Here is a 19,254-nt window from a genome sequence, read left to right as displayed (position 1 = left end):
GAGTGTCATTAGTAAAAAAAACCAAAATAAGCATTAAAGACTTTTTCATTAGCATTGCCTTGTCCTTTGACTTCAATCCATTGAAGTCAAAACTTTCACTTTACAAATATTGGAGCAACTAACTGCATATTTCTCTTAAATCTCAAGTATCAATACAGAGCTAGAAAATCACCAAAATTTAGTTTTGTTGTTAAGAAAAGTTTAGTAGTATAACTGAAATAAATAACTTTGGCATGTCAGGCAGAAGTTACTGTTCCAGAACAGCAAAGAAATAACAAATGCCTAAGCCCCAAATTTGAATCCATATTTCTAAAGACTACTCTCAGCGGTCTTTCCAGAGAACTGTTCAGTCACACCAGTGATTTACTAATCCAGCTCAGAGGGATTTCAAATATTATTTTCTCTTATCATCCTGCCACTATCATAGGAACCCAAAGCAATGTAATCATCCCTTGTCCAGTAATTGTGGAACAGCACAAAGGGCAGGCTGAGAACAAAGTCACGTACTGGGCACAGGCAACTTTCTGAATCTTCAGGTTATCTCTAATCCCTTCTGTAAAACAGGTAACTTTTTCAGGGGGGTGGGTTGAAAAGGTTATTCACACAACAACCTTTATTTCCCAACTAATTGCCATTAATTGCACAAAATTAACCCAAAAAGTAGTAGGAAGTAGTCATCATTTTGACACTAACTTCTTTCCTCTTTTCCAGGCTATTTTGAAGTAGGCAAGGTGTGTCTGATTTCCTTATCACATTTCAAGAGCCTATACACAGAAAATGGATAAAAGCTGACTTTATAGCTATAAGTCACTAGGAACAACAGAAACCAAAGCGGCTAAAACAAAAATTAAATTTCATATAAAAAGAAGCCAACAAAAATGACAGATTCCCATAAAGATAGGAAACTATCAAAGTAATATTTTGCATGTCACAGCAGAAAAAAACAACAGGAAATCTCAAGTTGTCCTACCTTCTTGAACTGCCTGGAAAGGATTGTTGCCATCCACAAATGTCACTGAACATGTGATTTTCTCTGTTTGTAAGATTTCATCATTCTGGTTGAGATCAGCTACTGCCATTCGAAAAACTTCCTCATCTTTTTTGGCAGATTCATCAAAAATTGCCCCTGTGAGGGAAAAAAAAGAAAAAGAACAAAAATCACATTGCACCTTTCATCTGCAAAGTATTAATCATTAGCACTTAAGACTTTTTTTATTAGAAAATCTTCCATTCCTCACTTCTTTTAAGAAGTTCTCTCTATACAGAGCCCAGAAGTTTCTTCACAATATTCAGAATTCACAGAATTCTTACATTTTGACATAATTTAAGACATATATTGAAGCTAAGCATTGACGCCAGCCAGAAATATTGGGGAAAACTAGTTAGGCACAAAGCAAGTGATCTGCATAAGAACATGGCCATGAAATAAGAATTGAGTTTCTTCCAAAGGTGCCATTTAATATATTGAATGACTACAGTGGGCTAGGATCTACATTTTACATCATGTCTACTGACAATTAAAAAATATAAAGTTCAAACAATGTGAGAAGAAGCCTAAAGAGGTAGCAGCACTGGGAATGTGAGGCAGAATTGACACCCATTATCAATAGACAGGTCAGCAGCCAATATAAATTATTTCAAGTGTAATACCTCTAGGATTTGCAAAACAACAATTCCAGCTAATTGTCTGACTCTTGAAGTTAATAATTTAAATGGTTAATTAAAATAAGTTCTGTCTTTATAAATCTCACAATGTGAATGCATTCAAAACATTTAAGCAGAATGTTGTAAACAGGGAACCAATAAATTCAAGAGGAGCGGGCACAGTGAGAGTGCCCAATTCTCATTTAGCCAATTCTTCAGGTGTATAGAAAAAGAATTCCAAGACTAATCCAGAAGTTTTAAGCTTTTTTTTTTCCTTTAAACTATAACATCACTTTTAGCACCACTAATTTCCTATCATTTTACACTTGCTTTTTGTATGAACTATTTATCCAGAGATGGCTCAAAAAGTCCTATGACAAATGCTAAATTGTTTGAAACCTTAAAATCAAGGCTATTAGATTTTCAAGCACCTTTAAAGCTTTCAATCCCAGTAGATTAGAGAGACAGAAGGGTTGCTTTAAAACCAGACTTTTGAAAACTGTGTTTATTCTTGAGTGTCTGCTGTCAGTACAGAACTCAGCTAAGGCAGTGAACTGGCAAGGCAACAAAGACATCAGAAGATGCTGATCACTGATAACTGCAGGTAAGTACCCACAATCAGAGCTGGAAAGAACTGAAAACAATTCATTTAGAGAAAATGGCTACTTTAAGATGAACTTCATACACAGTGTTTGCTGTGTTTTTCCCACTGACCTCCAACACTCATCTCCCTGCCAGCACCACTCATCCTTCATGAGCATCATCTCTTCCTACGGTCTGACCGCTTTGACTCCAGCATTTTCCCTCCTGAACCTCCCACCATCTGGAACAGCTGTTCTTTACCTCTTTACCTCATTCACCTGTCATCTCTATGCAAATCTCAGTTGAAAACATTCCCTTGCCTCTATTTAATTTTCCCTTGTTTTATTTAGCTCCATGAAGCAAAGCTGCACATGGCCGAGAACAGGCTCAGTATGCAAAATGTTACAAACCCTGTCTTCTCCACAAAAGAGCTATTTGTGGATACATGCAGCATTTAAGGGGACAAAAAACTGTGTCCAAGACACATCTTAAAACATGTTTCTTGCCTCATGGAACTCAAACCAAACCCACACAAGCTTCATGTGGGGCTTACACCCATACTGATAATAATGACGTAGCCCTACAAATATTTGAAGGAGTGATTCTACATGGCTGCATAGTAACAAGGATAAATTTAAGGGGGAAAATAAGAATTGGAAAATAATTATAGTAATTAGTCAAATTCTATCCCTGTAGAGTAACTCTGCCACAAATGCTATACTGTAAAGTGAACATACACAGATTTCATGCACACACACAGGGCAGCTGTCAACTGTGTTGCAGAACAGCATGGCAAAACAAAGATCTTCCAGCCAACACTATGGAGTACAGCTTCTTATTCAACAGATGGGAAATACCGTCTTAAGCCTGCTTGATCCCCAAAACAACCCAAGTCATTTATTGAGGAGAGGATACAGCAAAGCCTATGTTTCTTTTGTATGTGCCATCATAAAAAGCCCCTTCAGCACCTTTGCCCTTCCACTGGGCAACTGAGGGCTGCTGCCAAGATAATCCTGGACTCACCAGTCCAGGGTTCTGGAACCAATCCATCTGGGTTCTCAAGAGATGAACCTTCTTCACAATCTTGTCTTTCTTTCACACACAAGTATTCCTAATAAACTCCTATGCTTTTTTCCAGTTTCTCAGCCTGAAAGAAACCATACCTCTGGCAGCACCTGAATGTATAATGGACTGGGCTAGATCTAACTCCATGTTTTTTCACAAATACTGCTCTTTCTCACTTCAGTACAATGCTTCCACTTTTGCTCTGACCACTGCTTATGTTTTTATGGCTCCATATTTCAGACACAAATTCCAAAATTTCTCCTATAACCAATACTGTATCTGACATTTTCTGTGTTACCTCACAGAAACAACATCACATGTTCTAGTGGAGGAGTAGATCCATAAGTAAAACACATAGATAGAGATATGAATTGCAAAACAAAGTTCTAAACATAGTTTGTGTCTGACCATCCAAGCAGGAATTATTTTCCTTTGGAAACTCAGGCCTTATTATTAGAGTCTCTAACTTCTCTACATAGAAAGCTTTTTAAGATATAAAGATTACAGTGTTCCTTTCAGGAGATGGCAGTGCACAGCAGCACATGCATTACACTTTCAAATAGTGATAAGAGAAATTTCATTACTTAATTGATTCTCAAAATTTAATTTCAGTTCTTATATAAAATTGAAAACCTAAAAACAAAACAAAGTCCAGCCACAAAATCCCTGAATAATTTTTAAATTGCTACTATTCCCATATACATATAATTTTATGTCCTTGTTTCAGCTGTTTCGCATGTGTATATATCTGTCTATATTACAGAGAGGGGGTGGAAGAGATATTACTTTTCCTTGCTTTTTAAAAGAAAACCCGTTTTAATGAAAAGATGGAAGGGATTGTTTGGACAGTGCTAACACTGCTGGAATATTTTCCTTTCACTGTCGTTTCAGGAAATATCTTCTAGTTTACAGGATTGATCTTTCTGATGCTTAAAGAGGTATGCCAAAATTTTTACCTCTAGCCCAACATGCAGCCTTTAACTTAAGGTTAACTTTAAGGTTAACTTAAACCTTAGGTATGAGGTATGATATTTTCTTGCCAAGTCCTGAAGTCTGAAGTTTTTTTGTGTATTCTTCCAAATATTGTCATTCAACTAAGTCAAGCAACACAAATTAACAAAAAAAAAAGGGTATCAGACTTTAAAATTATTTCCCTAGTGAGACCTATATGCTCTCTCATTATTTCATGTAGAGCTGGAAATGAGTGAGCTGGGATGACCACAAACTTACTCGGAGTACATGTCTAGAATGAACCCTTTTGACCATAAGAAAAATTGTTACAGAAAGTAATAAGATCTTAGGAGGAAAATAAAACTATTTCTATAGATATTGTAAGGCACTCACTCTCTAGAAAAATGATGCAACATCATTATTTACAAAGGGAGAAAGTCTTCAAAACTAGACAAAAGTAATGCTGTTCATTTCTCTTCCAGCCCCACTGCTTGTCGCAGCTGGAAGTGGCCTCACACTAAACATATAATTTCTAACTGTGCTCAAGGAGCATTCCCATGATTACATTGGGAGCCGACATGCTGACACAGCAACCACTCTGCACCAGTTTCCCCCTCCTGTTTTATTAGCATGTCATTACTTCCAGCTTTATTTCAGAATCTGGATGAGGACAGTACAAACATTCTTTCCTGGCTGTTTAAATACCCTCAGCATATCAAAAATATTGTGTGGTTTAGCAAGGAATTCTTTGCATTTAACTGTCTCATTTGCAGTCAGCCATACCACCAGAAATCTGTCATTTAAGTTAATATAGGCCAAATAATAAGTTCAGATACTGATAACATCATTAGAATGGATTTTTCAAAGATCCCTTATCCTACTGACCCATACACACAAAAAAAAATATAATCCAAATTAGATATTATCAGCTTTTTCTAGAGTGATTTGAGAAGTCTTGTGGAATCAGTCCAGAAACACGTCATGATTGCAAGGACAAAGAGAGAAGAGATTTAAACCATTGTTCTTCTTTCTATTAACTGAGAAAGGACAAAGTCCACTGCTTGAAGTGTTCCCAAGTGCTAAAATTTTATTACATAACAAAGTATGACATTTCTGGTTTCAGTGCCCCATATTAGTCTCAGAAAATTAAGTACCTTATTTCAAAGAGCACATGGATTAAATGCCATTGTGGTCACAGTTCAATTTCAGCACATTTGATTTTCACCTTCTAACATTGCACACACCTCTCACCAATAAAAGCCATATATGCTTTGCCCAGTAATTTACTAGTTCATTTCAAGAATGTTTGGAGAGAAAAGGAAGAAAATGGGAAAGTCTACATAGAAACTTTTTGAGTGACTATCTCATGTTCTCAGCAGCTCCTGACTCTATGACAATTCCTTGTGCCACTGATATTGCCACCTTATTCCAGGGCCTGAATCCAATTCCACTGTGTTTTCTCAACTGCTGCTATTGAATTATTATTCTGAATGAGAAACTTAACACTGCTCCTGGGAGAAGGATGGCCATGCTGTTAATGCTCAGAACTGAAAGCTGAGAGTTTTGACTTTTCATGGCAGATCTCATCTGAAACGTTATTCAGATCTATGAGCTCATTTCCACAGGTCCAGCTCCCCAGTATCAAATACAGTTAGGAAACCTTAATTTCGAGAGGCCTAAAACTGGTATTTGAGATCCTTAGAATCATTGTAGAACCAAATCTCATGTTATTTCTAGGCCACATGAATGTCTGGTTGGCAAAATTTTCATCAAATCCATTCATTTTTAACTATAGTGGCAAATGCCTGGGTATATTGCATACTGTCATGTCTGATTTACAGAATACATGCATGTAGCTTTAGAAGGACATTTATAAAGGTATTATTGTCAACAACAACAAGAGGGACTGAAGGAGTTCTAGAGAGGGCCAGTAGTAATGTAAAAATTTCAGAAGTCACATACAGAGACCTTGCCTTGCGCGTGCAGCTCCCATTATCATGGTATTCAGCATGCATTCATACAATTGGACCCTAAATTTCATTGTGACACATTTAGAGCTGCTGTTAAGCTTCTCTATTGACCAATAGGCAGCTGAGTACATGCAATCACATCTTGATTTGTCAATGAAGGGAAGACAGCATGCTTTGCCTCTGTCTTTTAAGTTGATTAAGTTTTAGAAACAGCACAGCAAACTTCATTTTGTCCTTGCAGCATACAAGCAGTTGAACTCCTCCAACTCCCGTATCAGGAGGGAGCTCCCAGCAGATGTGTCCTGAGCCACCTCACACGTCAGGCTGTGGCTGCTGAGCCCCGCAGTCCTTGGGGACCACGGCTGCCTCACCCGGGGCCAGCACAGGTCTTTAGCTCAGGGCACAGCCAATCCTGTGCATCTGGAACCGGCAGCCTCATGTGTTTGCTCCCCAGAGCCTCCCTACCCTGCACCACAGGGATCTTAGCACCACAGTGCATCTAGGTCAAGCTGAAATTTTTGAAAACATTACTTGTTTGTTCATTTTAATTTTTCAAGATTTTCACAGCTCCCATGATGATGTTAAAAGAGACAGCAGGGTAGGCTGAGGAACACCTGCACCATCTCCTTCTGCAAAGAACATCATGTCTCCATGCCCACCATGATTTGTCTTTTTTACTTTATATCTCTTATTTTAAAAAGCACAATAAAGACATTGTGCATTAGCACATACCTTCCACGATTTATCATCAGATATATAAAAGAGAATGCAGCCTAAGAGAATGCATTTGCCAACATTAAATCTACACATACACACGGAAGTTCTATTTGTTACTTTTAGCAGCACAGATGAGACCAGAAAAACTTCCCTAACAGTTTCTTGATGACCACTGACACAAGACTGATCAACTAAGAGGAGCATCAGGCCTACTGTCATTTTTTTAAATAGACTTTTATAAATGTCTGCTTCTGATAGAGAAGAGTGGATATTTTCCCAGACCATGAGCAATGCCTGTTTCCCTGAGAGAGTATACACTATGTGTCCCTGCATACAGTTCCCTGCTACCTCCAGAAACAATTCCTTAAATAACAACAACTGTATCCATTTCTAATGTAATGGGGAAAAAAAAAAAAAAAAAGCCAGCAGCAAAATTATTAAATACAAGGCCCACACCTAATCAGAATATGTGAGGGGAAAAAAACCACACAGTCCATTTCTGCTCCTTTTATAAGCACTTTACCCATTTTCAGATCAGCGATATCGCAGAAGTGATAGATCTACTCCTTCCCTTTATTGTTTTCATTTTCTAACTTTAAATATTTGTAACAGAGTTGAATGAGGAATTTTACAGGTGTCTCAATCTGGCAAATTGCTAGAGGCAAAGTCTGCTTGAAATACACAGAAAGTCAGAAAAGTGCAGCTATCATCTAAATACTGAAAAATCTCTCCATTCTTCTGCAAAACATGGTTGTTTTTTAATGTCCCAATCTCAAGTAAAACAACAGAGACTGTTCTGCCCGGCTTTGAAAATGGTTATTTGTTTTAAATTACACCTTCTCCTTTTTGTTATATCTGGAGTACACCAACCAAGCTTTGGAAGAATGGTGGCTTGACAGGTTGACAAATTAAATTAAGAGTCCACTTTTTAAGCACTTCTGAACATATTCACGTGCAGTGAGACCCAATAATTCAAGTATTGTATGACAAACCTATAATTTATAAGGTGATACTGAATTTCTAGGTAAGGTGGGACACATGCCTGAAGGTACAGAATCAACTGTCTTTGCACTTCCTTAATTTAATTTTAACGTGATTGAAGGTGGTCTGGGGTCAGTTCATCCACACACAATAGGTGCTACAGCTCTGTGGAGCTCAGGAAATATTGAAAATTACTGCTCTGACAGTTTGCAATACCAGAATGCACACTGGATATTTTTGTCTGTTTAATTCTACAACAACATTGTCAATACACATCAGTGTCATTGGGAATTATGTTCACATTTGGAAAGAGAAGACTCTAAGATCTTATCCCCCTTATTTACACTGTCTGTCAGGCACATATGTACAAGCACAAACTCCTTCCAACCACCACTGAATTATTTTAAGCACATCCTGACAGATATTTCTAATTGTTCTCAAGTTCTAAACCATCATTTTACACTTATATTTAATGTAGTAAATGGCACAATTTGTCAAAATCATCTGCTGAATTTTGTTAATCTCATTTAAAAAACAGCTGTCATTTGCCAGTCCCTTTTTCTGATGTGTTATTGTTGTCTACCAAGTAAAAAAAGAGGAATACAGAGGGAGAGGAAGGCAAAACATTGTGGTCCTACCAAGAAATGCACTTCATAGGATATAATGAATTTGAAGGGATACACAAGGAGCAAAGTTCAACTCCAGCCTAGCACAGGCCAGCCTCAAAAATCACACCATGAACCATCCATTTTGATGTATTTTTTCCTATGCCACATACAATCAATGGCATCTTAAAAGGCAATTCTAGAAAATCTCCAGGTAAGTAATCAAGTCCCTTCTCAATTGCTCGACATTCTCATTAATTTAAGGGGTCTTCAAGTATAAAAGGAGTGTAAAAGCTGCTATATCAAAGAAGTAACAAGTGACATACACCTAGTTTTTCTTTTTAAGAGCTAACTAATTGATTGCACAAATTGCAGAGCCACAAAGAATTTGTTCCTGCAGACTGAAAAGTGCTGCACGAACACCTGTTGGAGCATTGGAGACTGCTAACTACTTTTGTAAATGCAGCAGGGCACAATATTATCATCATATAAACAATAAATTTTATACACAATGTACCTTTCATAGCTTAAGAATTAAGATATCTTCTGTGCACTGTTCCACTTGAAACTTGATGTCGTGATTAACTACAGTGATAATATCTTTCCATTCATTATGCAATAAATGAGCTGATAATAATGAGAAACTTTTCATGTTTTCTATCATATCCATAACTATCAATTTAGGGTCTAGCTGTGAAAAGCATCTGGTTTGGTAGATAGACTTGCCATATTATTAATACCCCATATAGAAAGTTAATGTGATGATCATAAATTTCCTGAATAGTATCCACATTCTTGAAAAAAGAATATTCGAAAACAATCTTAGAACTTATTTTCAGAGTTTGTTTAATTGCTCATTTAGAATCAGAGCAAACACTGATTTACTGATTTATTTCATAATTTTTCTTAGCCCCTACCTATTAGCAGAAGAACACCTCACAAAGAGACAACAAGGATGACTGCATCCTAAAAAAAAAAAAATCTCCTAAACAGTTGTTAAGCATTTGTCATTGTCTTCCATTCTCATACTTACTGCTCTGCCTGTGTGTGCAAGTCTGTGTTGCAGCACATGCCACAGTTGAGATGGCCACAACACACAGAGTATCACCAGACAATTTCAGACGGCTTCAACCCATACAAAGTAACAGCACACCACTGCAGAAGGCTTCAAGCATCTGCCCTTTTTGTTCTTTAGCCCAACCTTTTATACTCCTCATGTCCATGCATGGCACCTGTGTGCCCTTTGTTCCCTTTGGTGATGGTCAGTGCACCTGGGCACTCCATGGCTCATTGCTGTCAATGCTGCTCACCTGCTTTTCACAGCTGTAGTCCATTGGGGATGAGGCTGGCCACAGCCCCACTCCCAATTACCACAAACTATGTGCCTAGAATTCTGCTTTGTGATTTTTGAAAGAAGCTATGGCTTTAATTAATCAAATTATGCAGACTGCTAGGTAGGGATGGAGAGAAAACTGCTGCCAAACCATTTCTTTATGAGGCAGCTGCAGCACCTCACTCCTGTAGCAGCTGAACTTAGTGGAGAAGAATGAGATTCCCAAAATGCTAAAATGTTGCTAAAATGTTGGAGATGTTGCTAAAACAAAAACATATGCCTGTGTACACACACACACAGATGTGAAAGAGAAAGATTGGCGTGTGAGGTTTTTCTGGAGGGCATTTTTCTCTTTTTCCCTTCCTATTTCACAAGCCTTTTGCTGCACAGTTTAATCATTTCAAGCAGTACAGAAACCTGGCTTACAACACTTAGATACAGGTGTTGACACTAAAGATTGCCATTGGGAGGGTATTTAAGGGAATAAGAGACTATTTCTTGAGTACCACACAATGTTTAAATTTGGCCTCCTATTTCCTCGAAAAAAATATGACAAGAGGTGCTGAGTCGTCATGCCACAGACTCACGGAATTATTTGGGTTGGAAAGGACCTTTAAAGACCATGTGCAGGGACACTTTTAACCTGGTCATGTTGTTAAAATCCCCATCCAAGCCAACCTTAAAGATGTTCAATGATGGAGCATGCACAACTTCTCTGGGTATCACAGAGAAGTACAGAGAGATAACCTTTAAATATATTGCTTATAAAAATCTATCCAATACAATATGCAATGATACAAATACCATGATTAAGAATTAAATAACAAAGGGAAGAAAGTAGTAATGAGAAACTGTTTTATGAGCCCTATTGAATATGCAAAGGCAGACTCTGAAAATAATCCTTTTCTTAAACAGCTTTTCTAGTCTCCTGGAGGAGAGACATTGAGCAAATTTACACACAAACATGGTATTTGAATGGAAATGGGATCAACCAAACAAATTAGTCCATTTTCTTGCAAGACAGGCCAGGACTGTGTTGTAGAGGGCAATTTACATTACAGTTGAAAATTAACATATGTAACTTCTTTCACTCTTGTTTCACAAAGAGTAACAAATCTGGAAGCAATCTGTTTCCAATTTCAACACAAAAACCACGTCCAAAATTGCCCCAAGAAATAGCCACTTTCCAAAGGAGGGTACAAATACCCTGTTTCTAGAAACATGGTTCTTACTTGCGTCTCAGTACAGATTTTGCTCTAGTAGTGTTACTCCCCTTAATCATAATTTTTTTAAATTTTATAATTTCACCAAAAGGACAACCCATGTGGCTCTGAAATTCTCTCTTTAAATATTCAGGACTATAGGCTCCAAGCGCCTTCATGATTGAGGATGCTCAATACTTAAATTCTTTGTTACTTCCTATAGAAGATGCTGCCATATCATCTTTCTACTTCTTGTTCAAGTCTGATAGAATATTTTCTATTTTCTCAACTCACCATTGGCATGTGTGTATAAAAAACAGATTCTCAGAAAATATCTCTCAGACAAGCTGACAAAATTGTTATTTCAAGAATTTCACCCAATAAATTATTGTAATGAGGTTTCAATTTTAAAACAGTCAAAATAAGTGGAGAGTAAGCAAAGGTTAATGTCATTCCACATGAGACACATTAGAATATGACCAAAAAGTCCTGCTTCAAATTTCTTCAGCTCTCTGCTGCAATTGAATTTACCCATTGTTTTAATAACCCCACAACTCTTCAGAAATACAAAGATCTTTAAAAATTCACTGTCTTATGAAACACGTGTGAATTTGCATTTCCCAAAGCCTCACTGCAAGTCAATTAAAAGCTCAAGTTCTGCTAAAGAGTAGTTTCCAGGATGCTAAAAAAGAGTGTACTTTTTTTTAAACAAAACAAAATTTTTGATTTTAAGACAGAGACTCTGAAAAATGAAGAACAGGTATTTCTTCCATTGGCTTCTATAATGTCAGCCTCCAGGTCCACAGCTGGAATAAACTTTAATCTCCCCAAGATCACAAATACTTTTGAGAAACTAGCCCTGGCATTAGATTTTTTTTTTTTTTTAATGAGACCTAGAACTATGTGCTTGGTTTAAGTTATCACTTGTCAAGAACAACTTATAAAAAGCCATATGCAAGTGAATAATTACTTTCCCATTTTAAAGATTAAGTAATATTAAGCAGATGTGGAGTGACTTGTTCAGACACTCCATAATTAGTTGCCTGTCAAAATTAGAAGAATCTAATAAAAACCTGATTATTCCAAGTACCTATCTTTATTTCTGTCACTTAACACATACAATCTTGGAACACTGATATTAAAATTACAGTAAGTATGCTATTATTATAGCTCCCACTTTAACTGAAAATTTCATTGGAAAAGAGATTTAGTTTGCTTTTTTTTGGTTGGAGAGTTTGAGGAAGAGAGGTTGTAGGTTTTGGTTTGTGTACTTGGTTTAGATTTTTATTGTTTTTTTAACTTAAGTGGCTCTAAACTTAAGGCGACAAAAATGTGTTTAATGCATTCAAAAATCATTGTAACTTGAACAGACTTGAAGTTGAGTAACTTAGGCAAAGGCTTTCTTTTAAATTTTAAGACTTTTTTTAAATCAGGGAAAAAAAATACAAACCAGAAAGTAGGAAAAGAAAATAAAGATTATACATAAAAAAACCCCAAAAACACACAAGAAAAAATTGTCATTAACCATATTCAAATTTGAACATGCAATTTAAAGACTTGAACATGAATAAAAAATTCCAGAAGTGATACTTGTGGAGGTATCAAACTTGTTCATGCTGCTGCATGATCTCTACTGATGAATTTAAATTTGTGAGGAGCCAGCCAAAGACACAGTTTTGACAGCAGCCAATTGTAGGTAACAGAAAATTTTGAGAAATTTTTCTTATTTATCACAGAATCACAAGGTTGGAAGAGATTTTAAAGATTATCAAGTCCAACTCATGCCCTAACACCTCAACTAAACCGAGTGCCACATCCAATCTTCTTTTAAGCACATGCAGGGATGGTGACTCTACCACCTCCCCAGGCAGACCGCTCCAGTACTTTATCACTCTTTCAGTGATCAACTTTTTCCTAATATCCAACCTGTGTTTCCCTTGGTGCAGCTTAAGACTGTGTCCTCTCATTCTGCCAGTTGCATTTACAAAAGGGGTAGAAAGAGAACAAGAAAACTTCCACCATAACAAAAAAAAATGTTCTCTCTTTACTAAAATATTAATATAATCTGAAATAATTCGACTATTTACTTCCTGGGAACCTAGATCTAGGTTTTGTTGTTCTCTAGTCAGCAGAACAGTACCTGTAAAAAATGTGCATCTTATTTTCTGTCAGCAGTGATAAGCACCTAAGTAATAAATAGGGAAATCTAGGAAACAAGAATAACCTTCCTACTATTCCTGTAATCATTTTTAGTATCAGCAATTCACCCAGCTCACTAGTTTAAGAAAAGTTTTTTTTTTTATAATCTACTTTGCAACTTTGAGAAAACAACCACAGTAGTCACTGTAATATGAACATTAAAGCAAATTAGGAACTTATTTTACAAAGCAGAAAGACATGTTACATTCAAGCCTAGAATCTAAATTATGTTCTCCTCGGCATTTTAATACTTCAGTACATATATTTAGATTGATTTTCCAGTCACTTCTGCCTTAATCAAGTCTTTTTATGGTTTGGGAAAAAATGAAGAAACTTAGCTCACATTGACTTTGCCTACAGGTCTGTCACATGACTAGACAAAGCTTAAAAAATTGTCTACAGGTTTTGAATCTCATTATTAACATATCACTTAATTATCACAGGACCATTTTAATTAGTTTCTACTGTAGTATTACCAATTACTACAGAATACTTAGAGTCTATTGTGGCACATTTAACTGGGAAAATGTGTAATTAATTTGTCAAATTACTCCAAAAGATTACACCAGAATTCTACCTAATATAAATGCTTTTGCACCCATAACTCCTGGTATTCAAATTCCTAAGCAGACTTTAGTAAAAAACATGTAAAATTAAGCACTGATACAGGGATTCCTCAGTAGACTGTGCCAAACACAACTTGTTTCTTAGAAGATTTTTTTTTTAATCTCTCTCTCTTGTTGGCCTCTTTCCAAGCAAGAAGAGGGTATCTAAATATTCTGTATTTAATAGTAATGGAAAAGGCATTTCTAGGAATTAGATCTCAGCTGTAGGCATGACTCCTAATCCTTCATCTTTAAAAGAAAGTACAGCTTGGCTGAGGTCATGATTTTCCATGCTAGATCATCACTGTACAATAATTTACTCTTTTGTAAGATAAAATTTCTGAGAAAGAGGAAAACTGTAGTGCCCAGGATTTAAGAGTTATGTACATGCTGCATAACAACAGAGCATGTATACTTAACTGCCCCTTAATAAAGGGTAAAAGTATTTGAAGAAATGGGACCACAGCAAGCATTCACACCCAGATCTCCTCTTCCCTATCCTCTATTCCAGACAAAATGCAATGCAAGTCTGTATTCAATTATGCAACTCTAAGATCAAATTGTAGGTAGCAATCCACATTTTCATGAACAAAATTCAACTTCCTTCCACTTGAGGGAAAAAATTCAAACCTCCAAACCATTTAGTATTTTACAAAGAAAAAGTATTATTCATCAGCTTAACAGGGCAACCAAGAGGTATTTCCCTGATTCAGGGATCTTAGAGGATTTTCTTTCAGTATTACCCTTTTTGCCTCCAGTTATCCTAGTGAAACATCTCCTCATGTTCCTTTTACAGGTTGAAGAAAAATAAGCCTTGCAAAGCATCTTACTGCTCATACATAAGCATTTCCACTTTTCAATTTTTTTTTTCTCTTTTTTTCCCCACATACAGATAACATAATTTTCCTCTTTGGTCTTAGAAATAGAATGCCAAAAAAAGATTTCTTGAAGCATAAGGTAAAATTTACATCAGACATTACCCTACTCACATTTCTCTTCTCATCCCTCCTTCACTTTCATGGGATTTTTTATCAATAAACTTTGCAGCAGATGTATTTATAGCATTTGTAAAGCTGTCACCCAAAGTTCAAAGATGCTGCAGTTATGGGTGGAACATTTTCTGGGACATGCTTTAAACGCCTGAGAAGGAATAAAACTGAGCAGACATCTTCAGCACTTTTTACAAATTCTTTGACAATGTCCTAGAATACAAGAGAAAATATCAGGAGCATTCTTTATTGATCTATTATTATTCTTTATGCCATTATGAACCACATTCTACTGTGTTTCCTAAGTAAGGGAGTTCGCAGCTCTACCCCCTGTAGAAGAGCTGTATATCCCATAGGACTCCCTCACTGTACTTCTCTGCTTTCCTCAACTCAGGAAAGAGCCAGGCTTGAAAGCACATCTTTCTCATCAGCTACGCTTACAGAAGGCTGATACATTCTGGCTGAAGTTTCAGCTTTCCTCTTTGTTTATCTCAGAATGAACAAATAAAACACACATATGCAGTCACTTCTGTGTTTGGGATCTAAGCCCCAGTAGCAGGTACAAGTCTGGTGCCTGGGTAACTTCTTGACCTGTTTGCTAGATAAAGCTATTCCACCTTATATAAACTGGCTTGGGAATAATTACCTGTCCTCAAAAGACTGTAGCTTCTATTCCTGGTTATCTTATCTGTCTCTTTCTGAATATATACAGAAAATGGGGAGGATGACTGTTACTCAAGCTTGGAGCTGCATGACTTATTTCACTTCTCTAGTTACTTTTTAAAAAATCCTTAAATACTATTTCATATAAAGTGGAAGGGAAGTCCCCTTTCCTCGCTATGCAGGTAATCTAAGTAAAAACATCACTCTAAAAGGTCACATTGTTATATTTGCAGTCTGCAATAAGCCATCCTGCATTATATGAAATTCATGGAACCTTTGTTTAAAAAATGAAAATGCATATAACAAGCTCACAGAAGGGGAACACTGTATAGAATTATCATCTCATGCATACACACTCTCTAAAAGAAAGTGAAGAAGCAAAAGAACATGGTTTCCCAAAGAGAAACGGCATGTCACATATTTTAAGCCAAGGCAGAGTCTTCTAAAAGTGTAATAAAAATTGGTCAGGTAGAAGTCTTTTGGGCTTTATAAGCTCTATCCTAGAATGTATAAGGATGACAAGGCCACAAAGACTAACTATTCTATTACAATTCTTCAGTGGTAACATATCTAGTCCATTATGTATGAATCTACATCTCAAGCTTCATTTTTCAGAGATGGTTATAGACCCAAAGGACAAGAACTCAAAAGTAAAAAAGCAGCACATCTCAAAAAGCCTTGTGGAGTCAGTTCTACTTTTTAAAGTAAACACTTATGTTAGTGAGTCATTATAAAACCTTAAGATTGACACCTAAGTTTCCACAAATAAAATCTTCCAACTTCCTCTTCCATATGACTGCAGAAGAGTTTACCATATTACAAATATAGATTTGCATATTACTCACCTTTTTTTTTTTTTCACATGTTCATTTTATATTAGGTTACTTTATTCTCAGAAACATGCAGAAGAATTAGAGAGAGTTCCAGAAAATAAATCCTTGAACTAACATTATGAATTGGGGAAAATTATATACAGTAAGATAATCAAATAATGATTAAGCAGACATAAATCACTGTTTAAATGCAAAAAGGAAACTATTTTCTAATGAACTCCCATCAGGAGATATTTTTTCCCTAAGAAAGCAGCAATAAATTGCTATCCATGCGTCTTTCATCAAGAGCACCAGCATTTTTCAGTTGTGTTTCCAAAATATTTGAAGAATCAATTGCAATTTGCAACTGTAGTCTAACTTAAGTAATAAATAAATAAATATGCTTTTGAAGCATGCCCTTGGCCGCTTTCAAAGCCTTTTCACTATCAAATACTATGGTAAGGTTTTAGCAACTATATCAAAATCTTGGTATCAACTTCTGAAAGTAAAAGTGGAGAAAGACCATGTCTGAATGCCTTGGTGTTGGCTCTACTGCAAAGCATGTAAGTACCAGATTACCTTCAGATACTGAAAATAGTACCTGTGGGTTTTTTTTTTTTTTTTTTTTTTTCTAATTACGATTTCATTTCAATAAAATAAGAGCCTGTAAAGCATTTTGGGTCTTTTTTTAAGCAGCAAGCTGAAAAGCAATCATGATAATCACTGCAGAGAGCTAACCTGCCTTTCACCTACTTGCACTGTTTATGTATTGAAACAGTCTGGGTAGGGATATAATCAACTGCTTCATTGAGAAAGTAGAACTAATTTTCAGAAAGATTATTTATGACACATTTCCTGAGAAAACTGAAAAACTCTGTGGGTTTCAGGAAGAGCTTGACACTCGCCCTGGCATTCTTCAACAGATTTTCAATGCACGCAGGACTGCTCAATATTTCTGCACAGCTCAAGCACATATCTTTCAAAAAAAAAAAAAAAACATTCAAAAACAGATTCTGTTTTTGAGCACTGTGAACTCAGTGCTGGTAGGGCATGGAAATCAAACAGAGAGAAAGGTTTTAATCAGCCATGGTGAACCAGTGCTGAGAGCAGCTGTTACTCCAGGGAGCAACAACTCATCAGAAGATGCAGACCAATAGCCCTAACCCATCACCCTTCAAGTATCCTCAGATGTCCTTCAGTTTTGGCTACATTATAAATGACCTGAACATATTATTATTTGAATATATAGTGAATATATTTTCTTGCAAATTTTACAAACAAGAAATCAGTGTGAAAAGAGCCCCTCTGGAAAATGCAGGTGAGGTTTTAGAAAAACAGGCATGGATTTGCAGTGGGGTTGAAAGCATTATCCAGACAACCTGAAGTGGCCAGTCAATTTGCAACAGAATGCTGCAAAAGTGAAAGTAAAGTGATGAAGTACCGCAAATATAGAGTAGTTGGGGGTCACTTTTTATATGCAATTTTCAAGCCATCCCTCTTGCCATAATAAAGGGCTTGGAAGCTCATCAAATACTGGCCTGATATCATAATCAAAGGAAAATGGGGCACAAGGCTGCATGTCAGCAGCAAGGTAAGCATGGCAGCTTGAATGTCAGCTGATCACATGCCACCTTAGGACTCAATGTACTTGAGGTTATCTGAACCAGAAAAACAGCTTTTATGGAATGCAGACAATGTTTTTCATATACATTTCAGCAGGCTTAAATACTGTGCTGAGTAGCACAAGAGAAAAGCTTGCCCAGTCAACAGACACAAAGATTTCTAAAACTGGCCTGTCTCATGCATGCATATTATTCTTCAGCATCACAACTATTAAGTTACCAGGTTTTTAGAGCTACTCACTAATCAAAAACCCATAAAGAACCATGCATTTGCAGCTGAAGAAGATAGTAAAAAGGAAACTTCTCTATATATTGTGTGAGGAAGTAGCATTTCCTGCAGCTTGGCTGCCTTTGAGAGGGTGGCACGTCAAGCACTGACAAGAGAATGAATAGAGCCAGTCATGCTAAACATGCATCCTATTGTTTTGGGCTGTGTCGGTCATATCCACTGTCAACACATTTTCTATTTCCCCCTCTGCCTCCCCCCACCACCATCTTTTGTTGCTGTTGTTGGCAAGTTATACTCATCCTATTTGATTCAAGAAGAATATGCTGCAAACCATGCTGCATCTGCCAGAGCCGGTCTTTTAAAGAAACACATGCACATTTACTTTTTTTTTTTATACCAAAAATAACCCATTGGGAAGTAGGAATGGATTTCTCAGATACTGGTAGCTTGACCAAGAACATTTGATCCATAACTCATCCTGAGTCAGCCCTGTGTGGGCTGAAAGAGCTCAGGTGTGTTAGAAACATCAAAAGGGGAAACACAGGTTGGGACTCAAACATGGGTAAAGTCTCAATGCACTGCAGATATTTGAGGCAATTTCTATTCTACTTCATGAAAAACTGCAGTTTGTCTACTTTGTTTCCCCAATAAACACATCTCTAATCCAAAATAAAATTATTTTAAATTAAATTTAGTAAATGCTTATGAAAACTGTTTTTTCTTTCTTTGCAAGGAGATTTACAAATTATGTGGAGAAAGAATTATTTTTAAAAAGGTTCTATCCTCTAGGAACATATTTTACCTGCAGTGCCACAAACAGATACATTTCTTAAAAAACCCCACTGTCCAGGATTTCATTGTGGTCTGGAACTTTTCCAGATAGGGAAAAGGTTTATCAGTAGGGAAAAAACAATGTTTGAAACAACCTTCAAAAAGTCATGAAGCCTAATGTAGGTTCTATCATAGAATTCAGGGAGCAAGGACAGTGACTTGCAAGACCTTAAAAGCCAATGACAAGCCAGAAGGAAGCCTTGGTTTTGTTTAATTTTCAAAGGACATTAACCTGGCTACCAGCCTTGAGTTTA

General features: G+C 36.6%; 1 protein-coding gene across 2 annotated transcripts in view; it reads right to left on the bottom strand.

Moving 5' to 3' along the window:
- The window catches only part of GRID2 (glutamate ionotropic receptor delta type subunit 2), a 686,989-nt gene that overhangs the window by 542,707 nt on the left and 125,028 nt on the right, over positions 1-19,254 (bottom strand). For both annotated transcript variants that reach the window (XM_053941218.1, XM_053941219.1), the window contains exon 2: positions 971-1,126. In XM_053941218.1, the coding sequence (XP_053797193.1) occupies positions 971-1,126 (156 nt within the window). The remainder of the gene's footprint in view (positions 1-970; positions 1,127-19,254) is intronic.

The sequence above is a fragment of the Vidua chalybeata genome, chromosome 4 (assembly GCF_026979565.1).
Source record: "Vidua chalybeata isolate OUT-0048 chromosome 4, bVidCha1 merged haplotype, whole genome shotgun sequence".
Classification (NCBI taxonomy): Eukaryota; Metazoa; Chordata; class Aves; order Passeriformes; family Viduidae; genus Vidua; species Vidua chalybeata.
This window is presented reverse-complemented; position numbering and strand designations above follow the sequence as displayed.